The 15,766-nt window shown below is 38.8% G+C and overlaps 3 protein-coding genes across 11 annotated transcripts; 2 read left to right on the forward strand and 1 right to left on the reverse strand.

Moving 5' to 3' along the window:
* The first annotated feature begins 1,072 nt into the window (after window positions 1-1,072).
* On the forward strand, window positions 1,073-5,182 carry LOC140767997 (cytochrome P450 90D2-like). Of its 2 annotated transcripts, none has more exons than XM_073108066.1 (8): window positions 1,073-1,528; window positions 1,644-1,971; window positions 2,425-2,574; window positions 2,667-2,912; window positions 3,490-3,579; window positions 3,658-3,864; window positions 4,104-4,225; window positions 5,042-5,182. In XM_073108066.1, the coding sequence occupies exons 1-8, from the start codon at window positions 1,302-1,304 to the stop codon at window positions 5,142-5,144; spliced, it is 1,473 nt and encodes a 490-aa protein (XP_072964167.1). In that variant the 5' UTR covers window positions 1,073-1,301; the 3' UTR covers window positions 5,145-5,182. The 2 variants fall into 2 exon arrangements, with proteins under 2 accessions (XP_072964167.1, XP_072964168.1); XM_073108067.1 differs by having other exon boundaries at window positions 1,077-1,528; window positions 3,679-3,864.
* Window positions 4,232-11,875, reverse strand: LOC140767999 (uncharacterized). Of its 8 annotated transcripts, XR_012105659.1 has the most exons (9): window positions 11,768-11,875; window positions 11,601-11,674; window positions 10,050-10,094; window positions 9,788-9,857; window positions 9,460-9,634; window positions 8,372-8,510; window positions 6,145-6,397; window positions 5,838-6,016; window positions 4,864-5,208 (listed from the first exon to the last, which is right to left on the reverse strand). XR_012105659.1 is itself a non-coding variant. In XM_073108071.1 (7 exons), the coding sequence occupies exons 2-5, from the start codon at window positions 11,670-11,672 to the stop codon at window positions 6,322-6,324; spliced, it is 339 nt and encodes a 112-aa protein (XP_072964172.1). In that variant the 5' UTR covers window positions 11,673-11,674; window positions 11,768-11,875; the 3' UTR covers window positions 4,232-4,714; window positions 5,838-6,016; window positions 6,145-6,321. The 8 variants fall into 8 exon arrangements, 2 of the variants coding, with proteins under 2 accessions (XP_072964172.1, XP_072964171.1); XR_012105660.1 differs by lacking the exon at window positions 9,788-9,857 and having other exon boundaries at window positions 9,460-9,561; XR_012105658.1 differs by lacking the exon at window positions 9,788-9,857.
* Window positions 11,876-12,531: 656 nt separating this feature from the next.
* LOC140769395 (uncharacterized) lies at window positions 12,532-15,737 on the forward strand. Its single transcript, XM_073110098.1, has 6 exons — window positions 12,532-13,181; window positions 14,737-14,789; window positions 14,890-14,977; window positions 15,060-15,158; window positions 15,239-15,351; window positions 15,435-15,737. Exons 1-6 carry the CDS (start codon window positions 12,669-12,671, stop codon window positions 15,469-15,471), a joined length of 903 nt encoding a protein of 300 aa, XP_072966199.1. The 5' UTR covers window positions 12,532-12,668; the 3' UTR covers window positions 15,472-15,737.
* Window positions 15,738-15,766: the final 29 nt, after the last annotated feature.

A 15,766-nucleotide genomic window follows, 5' to 3' on the forward strand; every position in this document is an offset into this window, starting at 1 on the left:
AGTTAATCCATTGGCCAAAATTTCTTTTAATATATATATATATATATATATACACACAACAAGTGTTACAAGTATATGGCAGGATTGGTTGGGGGCTAATTAAAAGTCTCTGCTAGAAGAAAAGAAAGAGCATCTAACTACCACAATACTACAAAGATTGAGACATGATAGGTACATTGTTAATGTCAGCTTTGGGTCTTGATCACAAGATTAAACTTTTTAATGATGGGAATAAGACTATCTTTTTCTTCTTCTATGCAGTTGAGACATTTAATTTTTCATAAGAATTTCTCACTATTTTTGATGCTGTGTATAGAGACAATTAATTAATTGGCTATATTATTCTTCCACTAGAATTTCTACAAGTGGGGGGAGTACAAGCATGTGAAGGGGGGGATACACTAGATTCTCCACAACTTAGGTAGAGTGTCTACTTGCTAACCCGGACGAATGTGGCGCAGTCTGATTGGGTGCATGAAGAGTTCGCACATCCCGGGTTACAGGGAGCGCCACTCCAGTCAATCGGGAATAAGTGACCGGCTAAAAGTGGGCATGTGTCAAAGCAAAAGGAATTTTCCAAAGCAAGGAGATGGTAAGGGGGAGTTGATAAGAAATGTATGCAGAAAAAGACTTAATAGCCATAGCTAAAAGGAAAGCCAAAGGAATGGTGTTCTAAATTAAGCCCATGCCTTTGCTGCTGCCACATGTGAAGCCTTTCAAACTAAGAAGCTAACTGGTTGGCTGAGATGATCTGATAATTAGATACTTAGATTCTTATTGAAGTAGAGAAATTATAATTATGTATGTGGTTAGGGTAGGTTAAAATAATTGTTAAAAAATTTAAACGTTTTATTTTAAAATGAAAGTCGAAGGGGGGGGGAGAAAATAAAATGATGTACAAATTGTAGTGGCCCCAATAATGGATAATGAGACGGGCGCAGCAGTAAATTGGTGCATCCTGGGATTGCAAGCAGGGGATCCGGTGAGGGATGAATGGGCCTCACATGTGTGCACGAGGTAAGCAGCTGCGGGGGAGAAAAAAAAGAAAGAAAAAAGAAAGAAAGAATTTGTTTAGAGAGAGAGAGAGAGGACTGTGGCACGAGGGGACTATGCAACCATTAAATTGTAGGGACTTTTGGCATAGCCCCCTTTGAAATGGGTCTTTGTACTTTGGCTTCTCGAACAACAAAATTTCCACTCGCCTTCCTCTCCTCCTTTGCCCCTCTCTCACTAATCTCTCCGTAGATTAAATTGTAAGACCATCTCCTCCCGCAGGCCACCTCGAAAGCATAGGTTGCAGGATGACCATTTGGTTGTTGGTCATGTGGGTCGCCATAGCCATCCTCGTGTTGCTACAAGGATCAGTCCTCCACCTCTATAGCAATTGGAAGATAAAGAAGAGGAGGAGATCAAGAGCCCAACTGCCCAAAGGAACTCTTGGGTGGCCTCTCATTGGCGAGACCCTCGACTTCGTCTCATGCGCTTACTCCCCTCGCCCTGAGAGCTTCATGGAGAAGCGTCGGCTATTGTGAGTCGTCGTCGTTTGATTTCTTACGACGTGAAAGTGTTTTTAAGTACGGTATATGTATTAATATGTTATGATTTCATGTATGTGCAACAAGTGTTTGATCAAATGCTTGTAGGTATGGGAAGGTGTTCAAGTCGCACATCTTCGGTAGCCCGACCATCGTGTCTACGGACGCCGAGGTCAGCCGGTTTGTCTTGCAAAGTGACGCCAAGGCCTTCGTGCCCTGGTATCCGAAATCGCTCACTGAATTGATGGGGAAATCCTCCATTTTGCTGATCAATGGAAGCTTACAGAGGAGAGTTCACGGTCTCATTGGCGCCTTCTTCAAGTCCTCCCAGCTTAAATGTCAGATCACTAGCGACATGCAGCGGTACGTCTCGTCGTCGATGAGGGATTGGAAGGATGGTGGTCAGATCATCTACATCCAAGATGAGGCCAAATTGGTCAGTTTCTTCTTCTTCTCCTCCTCCTCCTTCTTCCATTCTATGTCACACACTAGAGTCACCACATGTGAGGTCTAAGAATGGGCACAGTTGGAGAATTTAATGCACTTGGGGTTGGACACTGCTTATGCCTACCTATTGTTTTCATCATTAATTTGTGGATGCCTCACAAGCAAATAACACAATAACCTTTTGGAAAGTTTGATAGTTTCAAAATTGTGATGAAAATAACAAGTCAATCGCCGATGGGATAGTACTACTCAGTTGGTTAAAAGTTTTTTTTTTGAGTTTGAATCCCAGCGGCAATTGGTATTTAATAAGGACACATTTAAGTCCTCAATTCTCTCTCTCTCTCTCTCTCTCTCTCTCTCTCTCTCTCTTTCTCTCTCACCAAAAAAAAATAAATAAAAAAAAGAAAAGCATTTGATGAGCTAATTTTGGTTATGTCACCAGATTGTGTTCCAAATACTAGTGAAAGGATTGATTGGTTTAGAGCCAGGGAAGGAAATGCAATTCCTAAAGCAACAGTTCCAGGAATTTATTGCTGGGTTGATGTCCTTACCAGTTAAGCTACCAGGGAGTAGGCTTTATAGATCACTAAAGGCAAGTCCAGTGCTACTCCATTAATGCCTAAGATTGCATGACAATAAAATTCTCATTCATTTCCAACTTAGTAGAGGCATGTGTACATGTAGGCAAAGAAGAGGATGGCTATGCTAGTACAAAAGATCATCAAGGAGAAGAGGAGCAAGAACAATGGACGCGCCCCCCGAGACGCCATCGATGTCTTGATCAACGATAGTAGCCACCAATTGACCGACGATCTGATATCCGATAACATGATCGACCTGATGATACCGGCGGAGGATTCCGTCCCCGTTCTTGTCACTTTATCAGTCAAGTACCTCAGCGAGTGCCCACTTGCTCTCCAACAATTAGAGGTAACAACCATGCCATGCCCTGCTAATTAAGGTTTTGTATGTTTCTTAATTCTATCAAACTAATTTATAGATGATTATAAGGACAGAAATTGGTGTACCTTCGAAATGAGATATTATAATAATAAAAGTTACTAGTACTTGTCAAGACTTAGTCAATCCTCCTCTTTTAACTCCACTAGAAAAGTCATACTAGATAATTAATCAGGTAGTATTAAACATAGTTATCGAGTCACCTAATAGTTGTTGGCCATGACAATGATGATTTGTCTTTACAGAATAATTCTTATGACTTACATGCCACGGTCATTATCAGATCAGTACCAGTCTGTTTCATACGATAAACTTATTTATCTAATTAACTATATCTCCTTGCATCTTGCACGGGAACACACAACCTGACATAAGGGATTGATTCATTCATTGTATCTGCAAACAAACACTTATGCGAAGATGATTTGCCAACATTTTAACTCTGCTGTCTTGAGTACATGAAGCAAAAGCCAGTGATACTGTTGGACTTTTGGGCCCTATTGATTTCATCGTGTACATATATAACACTAAACTCGTGACTCTCCAGGAGGAAAACATGGAATTGAAGAGGCGAAAGTCAATGACGGGAGAAACCTTGCAATGGACGGACTACATGTCTTTATCGTTCACACAACACGTAGGCCGCCTTTATTTTACTTTATATTCTACAAATATCATACACGAGATTACCACTAAAATCACTCTTTAACTACAGAAATATCACAACTCTGCGCAGGTCATTACGGAGACTTTACGTATGGGGAACATCATTAGTGGCATAATGCGCAAAGCTGTGAAGGACGTTGAGATCAAGGGGCATTTCATCCCTAAAGGATGGTGTGTTTTCACATACTTTCGATCTGTCCACCTCGACGATAATATTTATAGGGATGCCTACAAGTTCAATCCATGGAGATGGAAGGTAAGAAAGAAAGAAAGAGTTAAATATATATATATATATATATACAAATCATGGGCGCAACATACATAAAAAGAAAGAGAAAGAAAGAAAGAAAGAAAGTAGTTGTAGTCAAACTTCATGCAAAAAAATGTCTTTGGTTAGCTCTTCATCTAGTTTGTAATTGTTTAACTAAAAGTGTTATTATCATCATCATTATCATCTGGTTATTATTGTCATTAACTAGTAAACCCCAACCACAGGCGAAGGACACGAGTACTTGTAGCTTTACACCTTTTGGAGGAGGGCAGAGGCTATGCCCGGGGCTGGATCTGGCCAGGCTGGAAGCTTCCATCTTTCTCCACCACTTGGTCACAAACTTCACGTAAGGGGATAGTGTAATGTAGCCCATCATCCTATCTCTCCATTTAACTACCTCTGGTTCTGGTTGGTGTATTCCTTTTTGTATTGCGTACCATATATGTGCAAGCATCATGCTCTCACAGGTAGGGTCATGGAGCACATGTGTGCATCCGCCAATTCCATCCGACATATCCGTTTAGGCCAGAGAGTACGTACGTGGGCACTTGCACTGACCCGCACGTGTGCACGAGATTCATAGATTTGCATGTGTCATACGCCAAGTGGGATATGTTTGGGGGCCTCGCCTCGCCTCGCCTCATCATGTCAGGCAACCTCACATGGCCATCGTACTACCATGCCTTTGCTATGGTGGTACACACAATTAACTAGCGCCTAGTTTCCATGTGTTTCTTTTTTTTTTTTTTTTCTCTTTGGGCACCTCTACAAATTGCAGCCACTTGGTGTCGTCCTGTCTCCCAAACTTTGCTTTCAATTAAACATGCAAACACCCCTACAAATATCCATATTAAAGATAGATCACATGTCTTTACCTACTTATTAAAGACTATAATATAACCATTTGCACTTACTCACCATGTTACATGATGCCACCACAAACTCTCCCAAGAACTCGAAATCAAACCATATATAGCAATAATATATACAAACAAAATGGCATGATTTATTCATTTTTAACTTATTAGTGTTTAGCTTTGTGGTCGCTTTGTTCCTATCATCTTTTGGTATGTTGCAATAATCATATGGATGAGTAGTTTTTGTTGATGGGTGTGGTGCCATATCATGAATGATTAGGAACCCTCATGACTTGTTGCGACAGGTGGGTGGCCGAGGAGGACCACGTCGTAAACTTTCCCACGGTAAGAATGAAAGGAAGAATGCCCATCCGAATAACAAGGAAGCCAAACATTCACCCCTGTTGACTCAGGGGCATGAAAGAGGAAGTAGAGCACCGTGCAGGGTTTCACAGCCCCACTGCCAAACACCCTGTCAATACTGAGTTTGCCCCATCAATGGTTACTATTAATATCATACATATATAGACATAAAGAAGACGGGTCTGTAAATAGGAAGCTACAGTATATAAATGTAACTTAGAGTTATGGCGTGGCACACAGAGACATGGCTTCACAACCTCCAAGAAGCAACTAGAATTAGGTGGGGTTGAGGGGGAGTGGGGGGAGAGGGATTTGGGTCAATGGGGTTCTGAGACTTTGACCAGACACAGCAGCTCATATTGAGCAGTGTGGAGTTTGGGCTGTGTGGGGGGTAGCATCCTGTACGGAGGGCCTAGAGAAGGCTACAACAGCTATAGGGCTGTCCCAGTGGTGGAGGAGGGACAATTTGGATCAAGTTGCCGTATGAACAGGAGGATGTGGAAGACTCAGAGCTTCATTATCCCCCCTATCAGAAGTAGGGTTGTTTCTTCATTATCATTATGGCATGTATACAAAATTACAAATGTGTTTAGAGAGGGTGTTTTTCGTAAAGCTGAATATTGTAAATTGTAATAAAGGTTAGTATGACCTATTGTGAAGTTCAGTAGAATGATAGCTTAGAAACAGGCATCAAAAAGCACTGCTGACAACAGTAAGAATCTATTTCGAAGTTCATACCTGATACGAAGTGTGGATAAGGATAAACACTTGGATGTAAGCATACTCCCAGTCTGACTAGCCAACGTTGATGACCAAACAATAGCCATATGACAATACCTTACTGAGATCATGCACCAACTATGGAAACATCCAGGTCCTCCTCACTAATTGGTGCAGTGCAGACAAGTAGACCCAACCTTTTAAAAAAGAAAGAGGATTCAGATTAGAATGAACAGAGCTCAGTGTTAAAGTGGGTCGGACCCCCCCCCCCCCCCCCCTAACAAGTCCATGGTTCATCACAAAAAAAAAAAGAAGAGACATCTACCTTTTGCTCTAATAGTTGCCCGGGTCAAGTGGTGAACTCATGGTCCAATTAAACACTCCCCCGCGAGGTTGGCCATTTGACATGTTGTATGTTTGTATAGTGTCTATTGAAAAGTCTCACAAGGCATCTTCCTCTTCGGGAAAACATTCAAGATGCTGACAGGGGCAATTTGTCACTTTACCATATGGCCCATAAGAGATATATGGTTCTCACAAGTTGTAACGAGTGTGTCCTCTCAGGAAGCTTAAGATTCCTGCAAAAAGGGTACCACTTTCAAGCAAGTATAGTAATATTAACGTAGCATAAAGTGATAGGGAAATAACAACTACATCTAATCATCTATAGCTTGAACGATCAAATACCGTTGCTTAAATATAGTCTTTTTCTAAGAACTAAAATAGTAGAGCTTCATGCCGAGCAAGAAAGGAGACCCAGTTAGGTTTTTACAGTGATGAAGAAAGGTTTAAAAGGGTTTACAAATACCAAACAACAAGGTAGATTGTTCTACCTGGCAACCTATCTGACAAGTTCCTGTATCAAATTGCTCTACTTTAACTGGAAATTAATCACCAATATATGAGTGTTAATATCAGGTTGACTATCAGTGGTAAAACTCACATTTTTGAAGCATGTTTTGTTCTATTGTGGCCCTACAGAACTAGGCAGAGCACAAAATGAAAAGGGTTGGATAATAGTGAGGAGGTGACTAGTGTGGTTATACTTTTCCCCTGTTCCAAGGATCCTGGTAGGCTGTGACTATGTCCAAGCAGTTGTACTGACATACCTTCCCTGCTCAAAGGATCTAGCAAGTTGTACCATGTGCATCAAATGGGTCCCTACAGAAGGTAACATGATTTGTCTATCAAATGATAGTTACAACATCAAACAAAGGAAGAAAGGTAGATAGAATAGAGCTTCAAAATATATATTGTATTTCTGGCCACACCGAATTTTATTTGGGAGGACTTGGGTGGTTAGAACTGTAAGAAACACTAATCTCAAGATTTCTCAACCAAAAAAGAGTTTTTCACATAATTGCCACTGGAAACTTTCAAATTATTATAATTGCCGTTACATTCTTTAGAAAATCATTAAAATGTCATAATTGTCAATAAAATCTTTCAACTCTTTCAGAATTGTCATTATGATTAGTACTTAATATAATATTTCTCACATATCATTGTTAGAATTAATATATGTAAACAACAAAAATATCCTTGTTTAGTATGTAAACTATTTATTACTGATATTGTCTAACATAAAAAAAAAAGGTATTTCCTGTTGTGCTATGAATCTATGGTATTAGGTAAAATATTGGATAGTTTTTAAATCATGTTAAATAATTTATGCAAGGACAAAATAATCTTTGATTAGTTAGATTTAACTAACGGAATGATCTTTCAGAAAGAGCACAATGATTTCAATGCCAATTATGATATGCTGAAGAATGTAGTAGTAATTATAATATTTTGAAAGTTATTACTAGCAATTATGTAAAAATCCCAAAGAAAAGAAAAACAGAAAAGAAAATTCTAATCTCTAAGTTGACCTGCTTGCAAGACAGTGCCCCCACACAAATTACTCAAGGAACCAACTCAACAAATCATTTACTTGTCCAACTTGCTTGTATGAGATGGACTTTAGCCAGGAATTGATTATCTGTAACTTCCTTAGCATCCCATTGTCAGGATAATATTGAATGGATAATAAGCTAAAGAGACCTGTAAGACTCAAAACTAGTCATCAATAAATTGGCAACAGACAAAAGGACCCGAGAACCCTTGGGCCATCTCTTCTAGCATGGTAGGCTTCAAAGGACAATTGGTTAAAGCTTCCTGATTGCAAGCTAATAAAGTTTGCATTGTGCACTACCAATTATTGGATCCATGTAAACCTGAGGAACTTCTAGAGAAAAGGATATCATAGCAGTAACAATAATGTATCAATCACATCCACCGCAAAAAAGTGTATCCATAAGAACCAGTAATCAACCACAACAGATTCATAGTTTCAAGAAAAAATTAATAACAATATAATAACACTTTCAGTTTTTACTGTTACCTAAATTATTTCATACACAAAGCAAGATAGGATATAAAAGAAGTTGAGATCATTTAATTCAGAGCAATGTTGAAAATAAAGTAAGGAGTAACCCAAGAAATCTTCCTGTACGCTTCAGAAAGAAGAATTCGGAATCTAATCAGATACTCTGGAACTAATTATATACCTGTCAGACCACGACATTCAACATACAGTGAAATTGAACAGAACCAGCCAAACCAAATCCTTAGCAGCACCAAGAGGGACTGTGACACCAGTATTTGAAGCAGTTCCAGTCCAAAATTTGACCAGCTTGCTGGAGAAGGCTGCAAATAAATAAGACAATGCACGCTCATGCATACATCTAGGAGAGCATAGTGTTCATTCTCGCATTAAAAGTGTAACAGTATATGAGAAAGTTCAAGCCATTTATTTGTGAATATGATTTTATATCAAGTTCAGCTATGAGATTTACACTTATAATTGCTATCTTTTCACCCAAACATGTCACATACATTACAATGTTAGTGTTCAAAGTATTCCACAAAACATTGAAGTCAATGCTCGTGTCTCACTAATCTTAACTGGCTGTAGGATGCTTTTACCAGAGTACTGATTAGCCAAACCCTTGATAAGACAAAAGTTGGTAGAACCAATAGTGCAGTGTTTACCCAAAAATTAATATATCAGCTCCATGAGCTGCCCAGTCACAAAATTCTTCATGACTTGTCAATTACAGAAAGTTTAGCTAAGCCCATAATCTAAAGATCCGAGTTAAGATATTAACATTGATTAGTTATCACTATATAAGGCAAACCAAAATCCACTAGCCAAAAATAATCGCATAGTTCATCAATTCCTCAAAGTTAGTCTTTAGTGAAGGATGCAAGATATCTCGTTAAACTTGTTCACATTTGATAGCCCCCTAAAGATGGAAGGAAGATATGCCCAGATTTAGCCAGTTATACAGCATGGCATTGATAGGTTGGTCAGGTTATTATATCGAGCAATCACCATGGATTAGCAAAAGTATAGGCTCTGTTTATCAGGATTCAGAATTGCAAGAGTCCAAAAAGGGGCCAGTTACAAGGAATACAAATATGTAGAGGGATGAGGATAACAACAACCAAATGCAGACATTGGCTCCCTGCTCAGCTTCACTCAGCAAATGACGATCAAGTATTCACTTTAAGTCCTCTAAAGATCAAAAGAAGTCCTAGTTGAACACCTATAGTGCATCCTTCCCTATATTTATCCTTCATAGGGGAAAGATACCTAAATATAACCTTGGAGAGAACCCAGCCCATGTAGGCTTATCTCTTATCAACATGGATTGGAAAGCCAACAATCTGTCTGTCTTGAGATCTGGTTAGATGCCTGCATCCCATTTTGTTGTCCAATGATATTACAATACAGTACCATCAAATTAAATATCCAGCAGCTTGACTATCTGACAATAAATAACAGAAAAAGTTTATAAGCAGATTCTGCAATGTCCAGCAACATTATAAATGAAAATTGGACTCCTACTTTCTCTATTATGCAATATCTAAATCTGATGAGAAGCACGATCAAATTTCAAGTCAATAGAATCAATAGTCACCTGTATCATGGCAGGATTCATTTTGTCAGATATTGTATAGATGATAATATCATATATGCCAAAAAATCACCTGCAAATCCTAGCTTAATCACAACATTTCCACAAAAGAATTGTAGCATAACTGACATGCTAGATTTGTTACTCCTTTTGCCAAGTAGCAGTACAGAGAAGAGATTTGAGAATCTGGAAGGATCTAACGCAGAATAATAAAGAAACAACTATGATACAATTTAATACATAACACCACCATCAATTCAAATACCTTATACAGCCTTTAGAGTGCAACTTCAAGAAATCAACAGGCCACCTGATTTACAGATAATAATTTCAGATTGTTTCCTAAATTCAGTCTCATCAGGATAGATATATACTTGAAATATGAAAAATCAGGTATTCCTTTCCAAGGGAGCACTTGACAACACTACCAAATCAAGATAAAGCAAGTAGATCAGATGTCTTCGAGAATATTCTACATTTCAACACAGTGAACAAGCAGATTCCTATCAGAACTCTTTTCACTTTTCCATACACAATTAAAACTCAGTCAGAGGAACTCTAACTAATTAAAAGAAATAGACTTCACTTAAAATATGTAAAAAGAAATTTTTTTTTAACTTTATCATTCTTTTTCTTCTACAGAAACTCATTTTCAAACTGCAATTGGTTATATAGTACTATGAACTCATTACAAGATGTTAATTCTTTAATGGGCAGCATTAAATATCAAAACCAGCGTCCATCTACTGCTTTACATAATCAACCAGCATACTAATCTAGTAATCTTTGGGAACAATGGCTGGTAGGCTACGCAAATTGAAGTTCTGGCGGCTCAAAATTTTCACGTTCTCGATGCTATCTTTGTCGATTATCTGGCTTTGATACCAGTCATGCGAAATAAAAAATTGCTTTGATGTTGGTCAAAGATAATACACTGAGTTAATTTTCTTTCCTGCCAGGCATACAAACGATTGAATAACAGATGGGACTGGTATGTCAGGTTTTTTTTAGAAAGGTCCAACTTCAGCTTAAATTTTTCTTTAAATCTTTCTCTTATTTGTGTATCAACATTTCAAGTCAATATAAGTGACAAATATGTAAGAGCTATTATCTAGATCCTAGATGCCCAAGCATCTCAAATGCATTAACAATCAAAACTCTATGGTAGAATATTGACTAGCATTGATGGTTAGACAAATCAAAGTTGGAAATTTATGAACTTTTCTTAGACAACTTTTGCTTAGACCCAAAGTCCCCTTTCAGAGAAGCCTTCTGTGAAATTGCCACACTAGAGAACTTCTTTGAAGGATCTTATGTTTTTATCCACTCATATTTCTGCAAATGCATCTGTAACAGGATCATGCATGATTGAAATAAACAAGGTTCATTCAATAAACACACCGCTTTTATATGATTTATCGAAAAGATTGAAGAAAATCATGATTTAATATTTTTCTTCCTTTATCTATTTTCTCTTCTCCTTGTTCTAATTTATCATCTTCTTCATCCACTGCAAATTAAATTTCATCAACAAAATTTCTCTCTATTGACCAACTTCCAATTCATCCTACTACTATCCTCACGAATTAACTGTAATCTGAGCCTTGGACTACATGAGGAATCATCCAAGTTGGAAGACACAACAAAGATATTAACTAGACCACCTTTTAACGACAGGAACATGATACTTCATCTCATCTTTTTAGAAATTACCAATGTGTTGGAGAATGACCAAAGATTATGCCTAAAATTTTCACATATAGCACCTAAATCCAACAAGGAAACAAGAAGAACTAAAGAAAAGAGAGAGAGGAACCTGAGGATACTTCGACGGCGATATCCCTCTTCCCGAGGACTCCAAACCCCCTTCCATGGATCCGAGCACCATCGCTGAAACCAGAAGAAGAGAAAGAACAAGGTCAAAAAAAAAAACTCAACAATTTTCTCCTTCCCACGGGGCTAGGGTTTAGTGTTTGGTATCACCTCCTCCGGCCCCTAGGAGGAAGAAGAAGCGCTCCTGCGATTTTAGTGTAGAAGAAGCGAGGGCGACAGAAGGAGTGCGATCATTAGTTTAAGATTCATATATATCGGGTGTGACGACTTGGGTGGCTTCGCGAAGGAGAGAGGGGGGGACCTTTCTGCAAATAACCTCCTATATTTTATACATCTTACAAAAAACTTCCTCTGCTTCTTAATATTTAGGATTTCTCCAGTAAAAGCCAACTCGACCAAGTAGCTCAACATTGACATGGACTTGAGTCTTAAAGTTAGCAATCCCAATTTTTTAACAAGACATTGAAACATTTTGAAAGTTTTTGAGGTCAAAACTTGCTGCTGAAGAGCTAAGGATTTCAACTTGCAAGTCCAGTTGGATAGAGCTGGTGGTGCCGTAGAAAATAAATGGTTAATATCAACCATGAAGACTTCACTCATCAATACTGATAGGGGGAGCTCATAGAAGTCGTTCTCTTTTTAAATATCTTGTCTAGCTTAAGTTTATTATTATTATTTTTTTAAATTAAAGTTATAATAAGAGATGTCTGAAGTCAACCAACATATCCTCGTTGTTTAATTCAAACTGATCGCAGAAGAGAAAAGAAAATGGAGCATTCGAAAGAATTCATTCTTCACAGGGTTTGTTATGCAAAAAGAGGAAGAGAGCAGGATCCATTATGCAATTTCCTATTTTAGTGGACGTTTCTGTAAATTAGCAAAAGGCAATCGCCAGCTCCGCCCCTCCCTTCCCCAACACGTATTCCTAAAATACAAAGCATTTGACAGAATAAGGGAATCGCCGTCTCTTGCCCCCTTTGCGACTCTACTCCGCACCGTCAAAGACCTCCTCTTTATCTCTCTCTCTCTTGGGGATGAAGAGCTCCCATCCATGGCGGCGCTATCGCAACCACCACTCTCGTTAGTCCTCCTCGTCTTCCTTGTCTCCTCCCTCTCCTTCTTCCTCATCTACCTCAAGGCCCACAGGAACAAGAAGGATACCACCCACCAAACCCTAGACAATCCCAAAATCTTCCCCGAGTGGACCGTCGACGATAGGACGGCGCCGAAGCCGGCGGAGACCGACGGGGAGGCGACGATCGCCGCCGGCGGAGGGGAGGAGGAGGGAGAGCAGCGGAAGGGGGAGGAGAAGAGGCGGAAGAAGAGAGGAAAGAAGAAGCGCGGGGGATCGGACTGTGGAGGGGAGGAGACGAAGGGTGGGGCTTCAACGGTGGACGGCGGTGATGGGATGGGAAAGGAGAGAGGAGGAGGAGGAGGGGGAGGGAAGGGTGTGGATTGCCCCTTTCCTTTCTCATCGTTTGCTAGTGCGATGCAGAGGAGGATTAAGCTGCAGTACGATGAGCTTGTTAAGTCTAACCAGGCCAAGGGATTGACCATGGCGCAGGTTCATCTCTCCTTATACTTTTTTGTTTGCCCTATTTGAGAGACTGTTGCATTAGTAATGAGTTTGAGCTTTAGACCAAGATCCATGAATTTGATGTGATGTGCATTTACATCATGAAAAGCCGTCTAGTTATCTGTAGATTTTGTAGTTATGGGGTTTTTAGGGTTTCGAGTTTCCTTGTAGTTTACAGTGGTATACTATTATGAAATCCTGGAATTAAGCTTCTTTGTCTAGAATGGATCCGGGATGAGAATTATAAAGAAGGTGCAAATCTTTTGAATCCATAAAAGTGGCAATTGATGTGAAGGGACTTCGCAAGGTGTAGCCCAGGAAGTTGTTGTTTTTTGGTTAGTTGGCACATATCAGAGGTGAAGTAGAATGAATATCTTGCCTCTGGGCCTTCACTATTTCTTTTCGTGGGCACAATTATCCACAATACCCAAATTATGCGTGGATCCACATGATGATTCGGTCAAGGGGGGAGACATATAGAGGAGCTACGAAAATTGATATTTACAAATTCTAATGAAAACTGTGTAAATTATAGTATACACTTTTGTTCTGATAAGCTAACGTGCACGGTTTAGATGACTGTGGAAGCAGAACCTGGTTGTATGAAATATTAATGTTATAGGTTTCCAGCGCATATATTTGTAAGCTTATGAGCATATTGGATTTTTTAACGAATATGTTTGCAGATGCTTCATTATATGATTGTTGTATCTACTAGTGGTGAATGCTGAAAGGTTAGAGTTACTATTTGGTACAATTTACTCGAGCCATTCAGTACTTCAAACTTTAATCTTGGATAAAGCTGTTATCAGAAACTTAAGGTTGTGTGCCTACTCTGAGACGATCATCCTCATCCAAAACAAATTTTCATTTGGCTTAGAAAGAATATTCTCCAAATGATGATCGTCAAAGAATGTAGGAAACATGATTACTATATACTATAAGTTAATTTAAGCAAATATGTGCATAAGGTGAATTTATTTGTGATCTGTGAGTGATTGCAGCTATTGAACTTTTGCTGAAAGGTTTGCGGATATTTTTGTTTTGACTCAATAAAAGAAGCTAACAGTTCTGTTTCATCTGCATCATTAAATGTGATTTTAGCAACACTTGACAATGAAGTGATCATTTATGCATCTGCGGCATAGTCCCTCTTCTTATTCTTCATCTTAGATAAATATGTTGTTTGTCCGGCACTTGAGCTATGGCAGGATTTAATTAGCTTTTTTTTAAAAATAATTGCTGATCAAGTCCTCAGTCTCTCTGATGTGATATTCTCCATAAGACCATTTAATTTTCTCATGTTCTCATTGGCAGTCCTATTTCTTATACAAACTTAGCATGTCGTCTCCCTGATATAAATTTAAGGCATCTTGATATATTTCTCTAATTATTCTGTAAGGCAACCACTGTCCTTAAAATGATCTTGTCTGTACAGAATGGTATATCTCAGCACTCCGTACACCTAATGGATTATTTCTAGTCTTTATTTCATTCGTGGTGTTGGATTTTCAAACTTTGACTTTAGTAATCTGATTTGCAGGTTGGCCAGTTTATCAACTGCCTGGTTGAGGCAAGAAATGAATTGCAGCGCAAGTATGCATTGTTCTTTGCAGAAAGCTTCATTCATTGTTGATCTTATATAGTACGATCATCTTATATCTTACACTTGCAAGACATTTTCATTTTTTCACAGGTCTGAGATCATCCAGCGGAGTTTTAAAATAAAGAAGGCATTGTTATTCAAGGCAGATAGATCTTCATTTGATCGTCTTTGCCAACAGGTTTGTCGCACTATTGCTAGTCTGCTCATATTTCAGATTAATTTGTGTATCACCTCTGATAATTCTTCGCAAAACTATATAGATTTACAAGTTAGAAGCAGAACATAAGAGATTAGAGGAGGATGCGGCTGTTTATAATCTTCTTCAAGAGCAGCTTAAGTTGTCACCTGCATACAAGACGGTACTCTACCTGCTATTGCCTTTAGTAAACATCATCACATAGTTTTACAAAATTACAGGTTTCCGTATCTGTCATAATAGATGCTCGAGGTTGGTGCAAGCATGGAGATGAAGGCTCCATCAGAGCAAGCTGCAGAACTTCCTGACATCTCTTTTGAAGAGTTATTAGCACAGGAAAAGAAGGATTCATTCTGGTAATTATCAGATCTTGAGTCTAACTAGTGAGTAGTATTTTTTGTGTACGTCCTCTTAACCGTTCTCCCCACCTTTCTTTCAGGCAAAGAAATGGAAAGCTAAGGACATTTGCAAGTTAACAAATAATATTATTAACGGAGCCATGCACAAACCGCAGCTGGAGGAGCTTTTGTTGTAGCAGGAATTTTCCTTCATTTTACCTTTACTGCTGAGCTGTTGTTCTTTGAGTTTTTGTATTTAAACTTGTTTGTCGAAATACTAATTCACTGATGGATAACACATCTGATCTGTGAGAGATGCTCAGAAATGACATTTATACCCAAACATTTGTACTTACTATACAACTTCACATAGAAATGATCCTGAACCAATGATGCTTGGATTCTTTCAACAGTCCTTTTTATTTGTATGGTT

This window comes from Typha angustifolia, chromosome 10 (assembly GCF_048772165.1).
Source record: "Typha angustifolia cultivar Huaian chromosome 10, ASM4877216v1, whole genome shotgun sequence".
NCBI lineage: Eukaryota > Viridiplantae > Streptophyta > Magnoliopsida > Poales > Typhaceae > Typha > Typha angustifolia.